Source organism: Sarcophilus harrisii, chromosome 2, assembly GCF_902635505.1.
Source record: "Sarcophilus harrisii chromosome 2, mSarHar1.11, whole genome shotgun sequence".
Lineage (NCBI taxonomy): Eukaryota > Metazoa > Chordata > Mammalia > Dasyuromorphia > Dasyuridae > Sarcophilus > Sarcophilus harrisii.
Genome location: NC_045427.1, coordinates 47,176,312 through 47,191,002, shown reverse-complemented (window position 1 = coordinate 47,191,002; position 14,691 = coordinate 47,176,312). Strand labels below are relative to the sequence as shown.

General features: G+C 42.2%; 1 protein-coding gene across 2 annotated transcripts in view; it reads right to left on the bottom strand.

Annotated features, from left to right (window-relative positions):
- Window positions 1-14,691, bottom strand: part of PIEZO1 (piezo type mechanosensitive ion channel component 1) — a 167,319-nt gene that overhangs the window by 89,917 nt on the left and 62,711 nt on the right. For both annotated transcript variants that reach the window (XM_031950144.1, XM_031950143.1), the window contains exon 2: window positions 1,212-1,307. In XM_031950144.1, coding sequence (XP_031806004.1) covers window positions 1,212-1,307 — 96 coding nt within the window. The remainder of the gene's footprint in view (window positions 1-1,211; window positions 1,308-14,691) is intronic.

The following is a 14,691-nucleotide window of genomic DNA, read 5'->3' as shown; positions in this document are numbered from 1 at the left end:
GGAGGGGAGGAAGGGAAGATTTTGATTTGATCCTCATAGCAATCCTGGGAAAGAGATGCTATTATTATTCTTGTTTTACTGTTGAGGTAGACTGAGGCAGACAGAAGTTAAGTTGACTTGCCAAGGGCAGCGTAGTAAATGTCTGAGGCTGACTCCAAGCTCAGTGCTTGATCCACTGCACCCAGCCATGTCTTCTCATTCTTGACCATGTGTCTCCATGAATCTTCCACTAGAAAGTCTTCCAACTTGCACAATCCTTCTGGGTTTTTTCCCCCCTGAGGCAATTGGGGTTAAGTGACTTGCCCCCAGGGTCACACAGCTAGGAAGTGGTAAGTGTCTGAGGTCAAATTTGAACTCAGGTCCTCCTGACTTTAGGACTGGTGTTCTATCCACTGAGCCACCTACCTGCCCCAATCCTTCTGGTTTTTTATGTGTTTCATACACAGCCCACTGGGGCTGCCCAGCTATTGACTTTCATCTCAACACATGCTCCTTCTCCATCAATAACACAAAATGTTTTCGTTCCATGCAGCTGGACAAGAGACCCATTGATTTAGTCCATTAGCATCATGGACGATGAGCTTGATCCAGGAACGGAATTTGGCATTTACCGTAGATTGCCTGGTACATCTTTTCCCTAGCCGGAGGGCAGGGACTATGTTCTAAATTTCCCTGGACCACCCTGAAGCCTCAGAAAGGAGATGAGGGAAACTGGCAAGGAAACCAGTGTTCCTAGGACAGCTTTGCCCAGTAGCTTCAGCACAAAATCTTTGCCTTGGGCTTCACTTGCAGGTCAAGAGTACTCCCCTCACTCCTCACCTCTATTTCTCAGAGTATTTATCTCCCTTTAAGGTTCATCCCAGGAATCACTTCCTCTGAGAAGCCTTCCTGGATTATCTCTAAAAAAACATGCTCTCCTGCCTCAATTTCTTCTTGGCCCCCAAGATGACTGTTTCATGGAAAAAATGGTCACTAGGAATAATATACTGGTTTTTATTTATTTATTTTTTGGTCCCTTTTAGCAGAGTTCATGGAATCTTTTGGTACTGCCAAGCTTTTGGAACCAGAAAAGGGGACCATAAAGGGCCGTTTCATAGCGAGGACTCCCAAGTCCTGTACACTTGGAGTTGAGGAATGCAGACATCCCTCCCACCAATTCCTGACCAGCTGCTTCCCAATGAAACTAAATGGAAGATCAGTTCTTTTCTTACCTTTGATGCTGTGTTTGGTGGGCCCCCGGAACCAAGGCAAGAGCAGCAGGAAAAGTAGATAAATGAATGACAGACCATTGATCCGGAACAGGCAGGCTGAGGAAGGAAAGAGATGAAGCAGATTAGATCTGGGCACTGAAGAGGAACAAATCAGGCTCTGGTCAACCTCCTTTCCCTGCCTGAGCCAGGTTCTTTCCAGGAGAGAAGGGGGTAGGGGCAAGGCAAGAAAAAACAAAACCTATCTGCAACCAGAAACGTATTCTCCTTTTATTGTTTTTGTTTTTGTTTAATGGTTTGAATTTGCATTTCTAAAATCACCCTTAATAAATGATGGTGAACTTGAACAGATCTACTTTAGGATGGGTCACTGTCTTGATTAGAAGTCTTCAGCTTTTCAAAGTTCCAAGTTCTATAATATGGATGGGAAAAGTATTAACTATTGTTTTATTATTTGATAACACACAGTTTTGGGCAAGTTCAGTGGGGGGATTTGTTTTCCTTGATTAGATATGTTTGCATTGGTTGAGTTTTTCTTGCTTTCTCAATGAGGAGGGAGAGAGTGAGAGAAGTAGAAGAGAGAGAATGCAAGCCTGAAAATAAAATAATTAGTGAGTTTAATAATTTAATTCAATATTAATTGCTATAGTGCTTGAGGCATTATATGCTCATTGATAGGAATAGAAAAGTAAATGAAGAATGCTAAAATCAGGAAGACCTGAGTTCAAATGTCACCATGTCTACTGGTATTTGAACTCAGGTCTTCCTGATACGAGCATTCTATCCACTGTCATCTACCTGCCTAATATAAAAACTAATCAATATGGTAATAGCTAACATTTATTTTAAGTTTTGCAAAGGACTTTACAAATATTTCATCATTTGATCTTCAACAACCCTCTAAGGGAGGTGCTATTATTGACCCCATTTTACAGATGGGGAAACAGAGAATGTGAGAAGCTAGGTGACTTTCCCAGAATTGCATAGCTAGTAAAAGTCTAAGGACAGGTTTTTAATCCAGGGATCCATGGTGCCAAGGCTGGCACTTTACCCACTAAGCCAGGGAGTGGTGATGTAGGCTACTGAGGTCATCGTATCCATCTAATCCCATGGTTTTTATAGTTTTTCTTAGCCAAAATTTATTATATTGAAAGTTTTATAAATATGGAAACATTTCTGGTATCAATTTTGCTAGTTAACTATAATGATTCTATTTTACATAGAGCAAACAAAGCTCTATTATTTTTTCCATTTGTATCATAGAATAAGAGTTGGAACTCTGAAAGACTTAAAAGTTCTGATCAACACAATTACTCACCACAGTTCCAGAGGCCTCATGATGAGACATGCTGCTTACCTCCTGATGGAGAGATGATGGAGTCAGAAGGCAGACTGAGAACCACCCCCCCCCCGCCCCCTCCCACATACACTCTCTGTCTTGCCTCTGTCTCTTTGTCTCTGTCTTTCTCTCTCTGTGTCTCTCTTTCTGTCTCTGTCTCTGTCTCTCTCTCTCCATAGTCAATGGGGGAATTTATTTTGCTTGCCTTTATTTGTAATGTTTTTGTTTTTCTTGATTTCTCAATGGGAGGGAAAGAGAAGGGAGAGAGAATGCAGACCTGAAAACAAAATAAAATAGAATTAAAAAAAAAAAAAAAGAATAAAAGTTGGAAGTACTGTCGGACATCTTCTAGACCAGAGGTGTCAAAGACACAGTGCACAACACTCCCCCCCCCCTCCAATAGATTAAAACATATTTGGGAAATATTTAACAAAATAAATACATAATAGAACATAGATAACATTGGTATGTTGTTGTCTGAGTCAATATAATGCTTATTTATACTTAACTGGACCATTTCTATTTGAGTTTGACACCACTGGTTCAAAAACCAAAGATGGAAGCCAGACACCTTCAACTGACACGTAGGCCGGTAGCCCAAGAAGCCTATTACCCTTGATTACCCTCAACTCCTACTCCGTGGCCAAGAAAGACACATGGGTACTCCTGTGGCCATCTTTGCCAACAGACTGCACCCAACGCAGTCCCATGGCAACATAGGGGGCTTACCAGGAGTGAATCAAGAGAAGGCAAATAATATAAACATGGCTGAGATCACTTCCTCTTCCTTTGATGTTTCTTCTTCACCCCGCCCTCAAATTCCGAGTGTGAACTGCTGAGATTTTCTGGGTCTCTCTCCCCAACCAAAAGGCTTTGGGAAGAGGAGAAATTAAGGGAAGAATTCACTTTCTTAATACCTCTACCTAAATCTTTGAGTAGAAGAAGGTGACCAGGGTTTCCTGCATAAAAAGCCTGGGGCACTGAGATAAGAACTGAGTGCAATTCTCCTCTACATTTTATTGGGGGAGAGAGGGGGATTTTTTAAAAAGAATGCTGGGAGGTAAACATAACCCTTATTATCTGCATTTTACTGCGGGGGAAGCCCAGGTTGAAAGATTAAGTGGTGACCCGAGGGCAGGCAGGCTGCTGCTTTAACCAGGAATACAGTAGGGGCTTATTGTGGGTAGTGTGGGGATTGTTGGAATAAAGATGCTTGGATCTAGGAGGATTTCTAGGAGGGGATGAGCCTTGGACTTTGCCTGGAGAAATGTAGATGGGTAGGGAATGGGGTGTCAACGGGTATTCATTTATTAAGCATTAATGGTGTGCCAGGTACTGTGCTAAGTGCTGGGGGAACAAAGTTAGGCAAAAAACCAAAAACCAAAAAAACCCAACCAACCAAAAAGCCCTCTGAAAGAGTTCACATTCTGATAGCACACATTCAAGTTCTATATTGACTAGAGAATTGTAATCTAAAAGGGAAAGGCATTAGAAGTTAATGTTAATTAACATTTGTTGGACTAAAAGGCTGTTGAGATCTATTCCGTCTCTAAACTTTGGGGATTTCCCCCTAATTCCTCAGGGTTTGGGGAAGCCTGTACTTTAAGGCTTTTCCCTTCTCCCCCAGACCCATTCTCTTAAAATCTCCAGAAGACCCTCTCCCCCAGCTCTCCTCCTCTCAAATGTAAAGAAATGTCCAACTCTTTTTTTTTTTTTAAATCTGATCTTCTAGAAAATAAGATTTTCAATAATTATGCATTTTAAAAAATCAATCCAATTTGACCCACAAGGGAGAGGGAAATGCATTTACAGCAAAAAGATTTCTACAGTTCCGCTTTCTCCAGGCTGCCCAGGACTGCCTGCCCCTCCTTCTGAACCTTAGTGCCAGAGCAACATCCACAAAATCTCGGAGAAGAGTTAACTGCCCTGGAAATACCTCTTGAGTTTTAAATGGGTCAGCCCACAAGCGAGCCTTCTGGGCTAGTCTGGTGGACACCTGCCTCCTCTGTTTATCCCAAGTGATAAAAACAAATGAGGAGGGTCAGAAGCTTAATGGTTGTGGGGGTAAAGCCTTTGACATAATGTGGGAGAAAGATCTTGGACCAGGATTCACGAGCTTTCAGTTGGGGGACTCTGATGATCTGGGGCATTTAACCTGTCTAATCTCATAGAAGAAAGATGGTTTGCCTGGATCATCAGGACATTGTTAGTGTGATCGTAAAATAAACTGCTTTAAAAGTTATAAAGCTCTGTACTCATGTGAGATAGAAGCAACAGCTGTCATGTGGAGTAGTTAATGACAGCCAGGATAGCAACATAAGTCCTTTGAAGCTTAAATTCAATGCTCTTTCCTCTTGAGAGAATCATCTGTCAAAGACTCTTAACACTCTTAACACTGCCGGGAGAGCTCAGTGTCTGCATGAATTTTTTGGTAAGCAATAAAACAATAAACAAAAGTTCTGAAACTCTACATTCATGTCTTTTGAATCAGCAATCCCACAACTAAGACTATATTTATTAGCAGGAACAAAAGATCTATGTGTACAAAAAAAAAAAAAAAAATTCCAGCATCAGTATTCATAAGAGCAATAAACGAAACAACCGTGTATCCAATGATTGTAGAATAGCTTTGAAAAATTAAAAGCTTTTAATTTTTGAAAAAATTAAAGAGCAATTAGGGGGCATAGCACCAGCCCTAGAATCAGGAGTTCAAATGTGACCTCAAATACTAGCTGTGTGACCCTGGGCAACTTGTTTTCCTGAAATAATGGATTATGAGGTCCTGGGGTTCTGTCCTCCCACTACTGGACAACTCTAACCATATCACTGCTCTGGCAAGGAGCCCTTTTGAGGGTGGCCCCAGAGAGTTTCTGAGACTGAGGGAAATGTGGCTCACAAACAAGAGGCATTACATCCAGTTTCCACTAAACTCATTAGGCTGCCTTGAGTGTATCAACTCTAGAAGTGAAGTAGGGGGCACCTAGACCATCCCTTCTTTTCTTCTATTGAATAAATGATTACTATGACTTCGTTTGCTCTTTCTCTCATTACTTGTTATATACCACTTTTGTTTGCAATTACATTTACCACAGTTTCTGTCTCTCTTCCCTGACGTCATCTACCATTATCATTGCATGTGGGGAAGCCCTCAACCTGAGCTTGAATCTAGAGTAGAAACCTTTGTAACTCTGGGAAAATCACCTCTTCCTTGGTCTCAGTTTTCTCATTTGTAAAATGGATTCAATGATCTCCTAGGTACTTTCCAATTCTTTTAAATCTCATGACTAATCTTCTAAAGCCACTGCTTTCATACATCCCAATTTATAGAAGAACTGTTAGCCCGATGGGATGGGCTCCCCATTACTCATCACATCAACTCAAAGTTCTCCCAAGCCCTGAACATTAAAGCCTCACTTCAACTACCCAACCTACACCCTGAAAGTCACTCTCTCACCCAGCAGGGGTAGAGATGTCTCCAGAATCTGATGTAAAAGGAAGATCTGGAGTCAGAAAACCTCATTAAATCTACATTCTGCTACTTCCTCTCTATGTGACCATGAACAAATCATGCCTCTTCGGGCCTTAGTTTGCTCATGTGTAAAATAAGGAGATGGAAACTTTAAGTGTCTTCCAGTTCCAAACCCTCCATTGATACACATTGGTACCAACATGCTCTTTTTCGCCTTTCTTTGGTCCTACTTTTTTTTTTTTTTTTTTTAACCTACTCTAGGGTGGTCTAAAGAAGCCTCTGAATTCCTTCTCAGAATGTTTTTCAAATGTATAAAATAAAACAGGTCGGATTTCAAAGTAAAATGGTAATTTTTCTCACCCAAGTTCACAGACTTCCTGAAATCTATTCAAGGTGTCTGTGGCTCTGAGGTAAGCCCCCCCCCCCCCCCCCCCCCGAACTTTTTCCAACCCTTTGTGACATTTTTAAAAGGTTTTCTTGGCAAAGATACTGGAGTAGTTTGCTATTCCCTTCTCTGGCTCACTTTTACAAATAAGGAAATTATTGCAAATGGTGAAGTGGCTTGTTCAAGGACAATGTCTGAGGTTGGATTTAAAATCGGGTCCTTCTGATTCCAGGCTCAGCTCTCTATCCACTGCACCATGTTGCTACCCTAAAACAACTTGAAATGTTGAACTATTTTCTATCTATTTGAACCTTACCCACTTGTCCTCCCAAGCTCAAGCCAAGGAAGTTTATCTTAATCAGTACAATCCATAACAATCTCTTCTTCTGAATCCCTATTAGAATTTACATTTGGGCATTACTTAATAGCATCCAATTATATCCTATTTTCCCCTTAAATAGCTTCAAGTCTTTATGTCTCAACTTGACTAAATTGAGCATGAATTAACCAAATGGAGAACCAAAGGAGGTCCGATAAATCAGCCCCCTCCCCACCAATCTCTGGCAGCAGGTTCCTGAACTGACCTTAAGGGACTTGAGACTAACCAGTTTCATGAAGGGCTGTTTAAAATCCCCTCCCTGGTACAATGGAAAATATTCCCAGAAACCCCTGTCCTCTTTCCAAATTGTCCAACTTTTATCCAGCCTTGCTTTGTTATCTCCGCTCCCAATGGAAAGGGAGAGGTATGTTGTTGTTGGATCTGGATGGGGGGCAGGGTGGAGAGAGAGAGATCAGAGGTTGGAAATTTGTCAGGGGGAGCTCAGGAGGGGCTGGAATCTAGGATCAAAAGGATGGCCATCTAGTTCCACTACCAGCCCAGGAGCTGAGCAGAGGGGAAAGAATCTGGAGGATTCTGCAGACTGCCAAGAGCCAAGAAATTGAAGATTAAGGGAGCCAGAGGGAATAGGGGCAAAGGAGAGGGTGTGGGAAGGATTTTGGAGGCTCCAGAATGGTGGGGGAGGACTTCTGTATGCCAACTTCAGCTTGTAGGAGAGCAGAGGCTGCCAACATATCTCTGGGGCCTCTTTCTCTGGCATGAGAGAAGAGCAGTTGGCAGATCCCACCAGGGACTTCCCCCCTTGCTCCCTCGACTGGGCTGGGCCAAGGTATTGAATAACAGGACTTGTTCCCTTTTCACTAGAAAGTGACCATTCCAAATGTCCATCTGCTCTCCCTGGCTCCAACTGAGGTACCAAGGGAGGCCCCTGGCCACTGCGTGTTTGCGGAGATGAAGGCCCCATCCGATCTCTAGATGAGGTCCAGCCCAAACCATCTGGTTTCGTCAGCTCTGCCCCAGCAGAAGTCCAAAGCAGTGGGCAGAGGATACAAATAAAGTCGTTAGTAATGCAAACTACCCTGTCAAACCTCCCATGTCCAATTTGTATACAGAAAAATCCCATTGAAATATACATGGAGGGCAGCCTTGAAGAGCTGGTGGGTCTGCAGGGAACTCCCCTAAGGCATTAGTCCTTTCCCCCAAGGTGATGGTGATCATTGGGGGATCCTACTGCTTGTTTATGGTAATTTGGGAGCTGTTAAGGCACCGGTGGCCAATACCCCCTCTCTTGGGAACCTCTCCGAGGGCTATGTAAGCGATCTAAGAACATAGGATTACTTAGAGCTAGAGAGAACTCAGAAGTCGTTTCATCCAAATCCCTCATTTTACAGAAGAAGAAACTCTGGCACTCTGACTCTCATGATGGGACAAAGGTCACACAGGTGGGCAGAGTTGGGTTTCAAACTCAAGTCTCTGGCCCCAAATCCAGCAGTCCTTCCCATGGCTTTCCCCCAGTGGCTATCAAAATAATCAACCAGATACTTACTAAATCTTTAGAAAGTTACACTGATGGTAGGAGGGTTGTTTTAGAAGATCATAGGGTTTAGAGATGGAAAAGACCTCAGTTCAATACCTTCAATTTACTCCAACACCTTCAATTTACAAATAAGAGCTCTGGGACCCAGGGATGGGGAATCCTTTGCCTGTAGTTTTTAAGGAGCAGAGACAAATTTGACTTTAAATTTATTGATTCTAAAGTCAAAGGGTCTTTTTTTGTTGTTTTTGTTTTTGTTTTTTTTTTTACTATATCTCCTAACATAAGGGAAGATTTGATTACATCAGCTGTGTTCACAAATGGAATGACTGCCATGGAGAAGTAGTGAACTTGCTGTCACTGGAGGTATTCAAGCAAAGATAAGTGGTTTGGGAGGGAGATTCCCTCATTGGGAACTGAGTTGAAGAAATGGCTGGTATGGTCTATATGGAATCTGATCACTAAAGCACAGAATTTACCCTCAAACATCGGCCCAGAGACTTACCAGTTATGTGCCCCAAGTAAGTTACTGGCTCAGTTTCATCATCTATAAAATGGGAATAATAATAGCACCTGCCTCCCAGGATTGTTATGAGGATCAAATGATATAATAATTGTAGGGGATTTAGGACAGTGCCTGACACACAGTGATTATATAATTATTAACGATTATTATTATTAGTGAGTATAAGAACAGTGTTGTAGAAAGGACCCCAGGGCTTGAAATGAGAAGATCTGAGCTTGCCACTTACTAAGCTCTGTGACTTCATATGAGGCACTGAAACTCTCAAGGTCTCAGTCTCCTCATCTATAAAATGGAGCAGGAGTTTCCTAGATTAGCCCTCCGATCCCTTCCCACTCTGGCAGTCTGTGATTCTGTAATTAGAGATGTAATATTCTAGAATGAGGTTTCCACAATTGATAGAGAGAAAGGAATACAGGAGAAGAGGGAGGAAGAAGCAAGCAGCACCAACTCATATATATTTTATATTTCTTTCTTTTTAAATCGAGGCAAATAGGATTAAGTGATTTGTGTGTGTGTCTGAGGCTGGATGTGAACTCAGTCCTCCTGATTCCAGAACCAGTGCTCTTTCCACTGCACCCCCTAACTGCCCCAACACCAACTCTTGAAAAGCTCAGTTCAAACTGTGCATACCCTTTGATCCAGCAGTGTTACTACTGGGCTTATATCCCAAAGAGATTATAAAGAAGGGAAAGGGACCTGTATGTACACGAATGTTTGTGGCAGCCCTTTTTGTAGTGGCTAAAAACTGGAAACTGAATGGATGTCCATCAGTTGGAGAATGGCTGAATAAATTGTGGTATATGAATATTATGGAATATTACTGTTCTGTAAGAAATGACCAACAGGATGATTTCAGAAAGGCCTGGAGAGACTTACATGAACTGATGCTGAGTGAAATGAGCAGGACCAGGAGATCATTATATACTTCAACAACAATACTATATGATGACCAGTTCTGATGGACCAGGCCATCCTCAGCAACGAGATCAACCAAATCATTTCTAATGGAGCAGTAATGAACTGAACTAGCTATGCCCAGAAAAAGAACTCTGGGAGATGACTAAAAACCATTACATTGAATTCCCAATCCCTATATTTATGCACACCTGCATTTCTGATTTCCTTCACAAGCTAATTGTACAATATTTCAGAGTCTAATTCTTTTTGTACAGCAAAATAACGGTTTGGTCATGTATACTTACTGTGTATCTAATTTATATTTTAATATATTTAACATCTACTGATCATCCTGCCATCTGGGGGAGGGGGTGGGGGGGGTAAGAGGTGAAAAATTGGAACAAGAGGTTTGGCAATTGTTAATGCTGTAAAGTTACCCATGCATATATCCTGTAAATAAAAGGCTATTAAATAAAAAAATTAAAAAAGAAAAGCTCAGTTCCTGGTAGGATCCCTGGGCCACCCAGTATACAGTAGGAGCACACACTTGTCTGGTGGCTGTGATCTGTCCACCTGCCTACCCAGAGCTGCAAGCATGGGCTAGCTGCTCGCTGTGATTTTGCCTCAGTCTGTGACCTCACGGAAAAAATATGCCTTTTCCTGTGCCAGCAACAAGGAGGGTGGGGGAAGATAGAGAGAAAGTCTCTTCCTCTCGGGCACACAGGCACTGGAACTGGCACACCCAATGACCGTTTGTGTCTCTTCCTCTCTGTTTTCACTCTTCACCCAAGCCTGATTATCAGCTTTCTTACATTGAGGAAGACTCCACATACTATTCTTACACAGCTACCAGGAAGCAAAGCATCCCACAATCCCACCCCCAACTTGTGAGAGTGGACATGGTGGAGGATGATCAATTCAGTCTGCTGTGGACAAAGAGAAAAAGACCAGACTTAAAGTGAGAAGGCCTGAGTTCGAATTTCAGCTTTACCACTTCTTAGGTGTGATGTAGGATAATTGCTTCACTTTCCTGAGCCAGTTTCATCTGATAAATGGGAAGAATAACTGACAATCTGCACAATGTACATATCAGATATTTAATAAAAGCTTGATGAATCGATAAGCATTTATTAAGCACTTGCTGTAATATACAGTATTAAAATTTGAACTAAATATTAAGCTGAATCTTTCCCCTTATTGAGTTCAGTTCACAGTGTCATTGTGAGGATTCAATAACACTGTAAAAGTATTATATTTCAGAGCAGGAATTGGCTTGGAAGGAGGGCCAACTTTTTCCAAATCTGCAGTGCCATGGTTCCATAATGCTCGCTGAGGCTGAATCTGATGAAGCTATCCCCGACAATGTGGGATACTCCCCAAAGGGAGCAAGAAATCACAGCTCTCCTCTTCCAAACATGGTGGAGGGCAGGGAGGGGGGGGGTCTGACATCCTCTGTTTCAAGGTCCTTCCAAGCTCTGACATTTTATAGTTTCAAAATTCTGGCTCTCATTAGGCAATCCAAAGTATGTCTGAGCAATAAGGAGACAAACTCGAGCCTCTGAGGACTTAAATTGCCACTATTAACACTTTTCTCTCCTATTTGGGATTTAAAACCTGGGGTTTGTGGGCTGGGTTCATGGACTTGAATGGGAAAAAAAAGTACATTTTTATTTATTAGCTGAATTTTAGCATTTTCTTACAATGAAGAATGCAAGCAAGAAGCCATTGTTCTAAGAAGGGGTTGATAGGTTTCATTAGCCAGCCAAAGGGTTCCAGTGTGTGTGTGTGTGTGTTGTGTGTGTGTGTGTCTGTTTGTCTTTGTCTCACTACACACACACACACACACACACACACACACACACATACACAAAAGAGTTAGGAACCTTTGATTTAGTATCTAATGAGATACAAAAGTATTTTGGAATAGACTGACTCCTAGAAGCAGTGAAAGAGACAGAAACAAAGAGATGAGAGAGAGGGAAGAAATGAGAGAAATAAGGAGAGAAACACGGACAGAGAGACAGAGAAAAAGGGAAGGAGGGAGAGAAGGGGAGGGGGAAGGAGAGGAGAGACAGGGAAGAGGGACAGAGAGAGTTAACTTGAGAGAAGTGGTCAAAAGACCAGACTCCAGTGCAATGAGAACCAGACATAATTATTACTAGACTTCTGAGATTCCATAACTCTGTATCTTCCTCATGTTTGTTGTGTTTTTCCCCCCTCATCTGTTTCCTTGTAGTTACTGGCAATAAAAGAAAAGAAAATTCAGAGAAAAACTCAAAGGGTTGTTCTTGTTGAAGGATAGAGAGGAAGACTAAGAAATTATATATCTGTGTCACACTAAGCAGAGGATCTGGGAGGAGAGAAGATGGCTACTTTTGGTGAAATGGACTGTTGCAAAGTAATTCTCTTTCTCTCTCTCTCTCTCTCTCTCTCTCTCTCTCTCTCTCTCTCCCCTCTCTCCATCTCTGTCTCTCTTTCTCTCTCTCTCTCTCTCCCCTCTCTCCATCTCTGTCTCTCTTTTCTCTGTCTCTGTTTCTATCTCTTTTCTCTGTGTCTCTGTCTCTCTCTTTGTCTCTTATCTTTCCCTCTTCCTCCCCCCATCACTTTTCCTCTTTTTGAGCTTCTGTCCATGTCTCCCAATCTCTCTGTCTCTCTGCCTCCCTAGCCTTTTCTATTGCTGTCCATTTCTGTCTTTCTCTCTGTGCTTCTCTCTGTGTCTCTCTGTGTCCTTTGATTCCTATACAACACTATGCAAAGTCAAGAACTATAAGGAAGGACAAACAACAAAGCCAGCCCTGGCTCCCCAGTCCTGCTCCATCTGATAGAAAATAATATTGTCATTGGGAGGGAAGAGGGTTAGTCCCTGGAGATCATGAGACCAGAGAAAGAGATTTGAGATCTCTGCTGGTGAGGGAGCTGGGAATTGGGGGCTGTGATGACAGGTGCTATACAAACTTGTAAATCACCCAGTAGTTTGGGTTTTGTATTCTCTTTCATTTTGTTTCTTCATGTAAATGTCTTTTTTTTTTTTTAAGTCAAAAGACCTCAGTTTGAATCCCAGCTGTGCTACTTACTGCACTGTAGGGTTTTAGGCAAGTTATAAAACCTGCCTGGGCCTCAGTTTCCCCATCTGATAAATGAGGGGTTTTCCCCAGATCAGAAGTTATTGAGCTTTTTGGTCTTAGAACCCCTCTTTGCCCCAAAGGACATTTTTAAATGTGGGTTTTTATTTATCTACATTTACTATCTTAAAAATGAAACTCTCTTGGTATTATTATAAAAAGAGTTTTGATTTCGCAAGCCTATGGAAAGGATCTCAAGGACTCAAAGGGACCCTGGGGCATACTTGGAGAATCTTTGAGCTAGATGTGCCCTAAGGACTGTTCTGTCTTTAAAATATGTGATTCTATGGCCCTGCTACTTGGATTGGATCCCTGGGCTACCACTTACTACTTGTATTGTTGGGGTCCTCTTGTCCCAAATCACAAGTCCCAAATCAAGTCGGATTTGTGATCCCATTGGGGTTTTCTCAGCAAAAATAACTGGAATAGTTTGCCATTTCCTTCTCCAGTTCGATTCACAGATGAGAAAACTGAAGCAATCTAGGGTAGATGACTTATGCAGGGTCACACAGCAGGGAAGCATCTGAGAATATTTAGTTCTTCCTGACTCTAGATCTGGTGCTCTAATCAGAACAACCCCCAGATGCTACCTTATGACTTGTATAAATTGGACAAATTCCTCACAGTCTCTTGATCTCAATTTTCTCCTCTATAAAAGGAGGAGGTTGTGCCCAATGATCTCTATGACTCCTGCCAGGTCCATATCCTATAAAAGCCTAGCCTTTCCATCTTTATTCTCATCCATTCTGGACCTGCCCTTTGCCCATGGGCATCAGCAGCAGCAATACTATAGACCTATGGGATTCCAGTCTGTTGGACTCCAGGAGAGTCCTCCCGGAGAGGAGTGAGCAGGGCATATCGCACAGTTCAGGCTGAAGGCCAGCCAGCTGCCACCTGCTCCCACACCTTTGTATACAGAGTAATAGTTATACCCTATACAATTGTGACTCACACAGACGCAGTGTTTTACTATTTACAAAGCACTTTCCATGAGCATGCGTTCCTTCTTGGGGCAACCCTATACTCCCAGTCATCCAGACTCAGAGCACTAGTATCCTCCTTGGTTCCTCACTCTTATTCACCCCACCGATCCAATCCACTTTCCATTCTGCCTCCATGACATTTCTCCCACCTGCCTCTTCTCTCTGCTCACAGGGCTGCTGCCTTAGTTTACCATTTCCCACCTCCTAATTGTTTTTCCTGTATCCAAGTCTCTCAATCCATCCTTCACACAGATGCTAAAGTGATTTTCCTAAAACCTAGTTCTCAGTCTACTCAATAAACCTCAATGGCTCCCTATTACCTCAAGAATCAAACCCAAACTCTTGTATTTGGCCTTTGAAACTTTTGACAATCTATTTTCCAGCCTTGCTGTTCATTATTTTTTAATACACATTTTGTAATGTAAATTGGTCTTTCAGAATAGGAACATGATAAGGAGGTGCAAAAGACTTATTACAATAAAAGGGGGAAAGGGAGGGAAGGGTAAGCATTGTTTGAATCTTACTCTCATAATTTGGCTCAAAGAGGGAATAATATACACACTCAGTTGGGTAGGGAAATTCATCTTATCCTATAGGGAACTAGGAGGTGAAAGGAGAACTAGAAGAGGGCTGGCTGATTGAGGGAGGTGGTGGTCAGAAGTAAATTAGCCTTCTTCCTGTTTATATGATGTTCCATTTCCTGTCTCCAATGCAGCTTGTCTCCAGTGCCTCGAACACCCTTCTTCCCTTCCACCTCTGAATCCCTAATTGCATCCAAAGCTCAGCCCAACCACTATTTAGTGCATGAAATTTCTCCTACTCCCCCTACTGTTCATACTCCCCCCCTTCCCAATTGTCTTGTATCTATATATACTTACATGCATACATAAA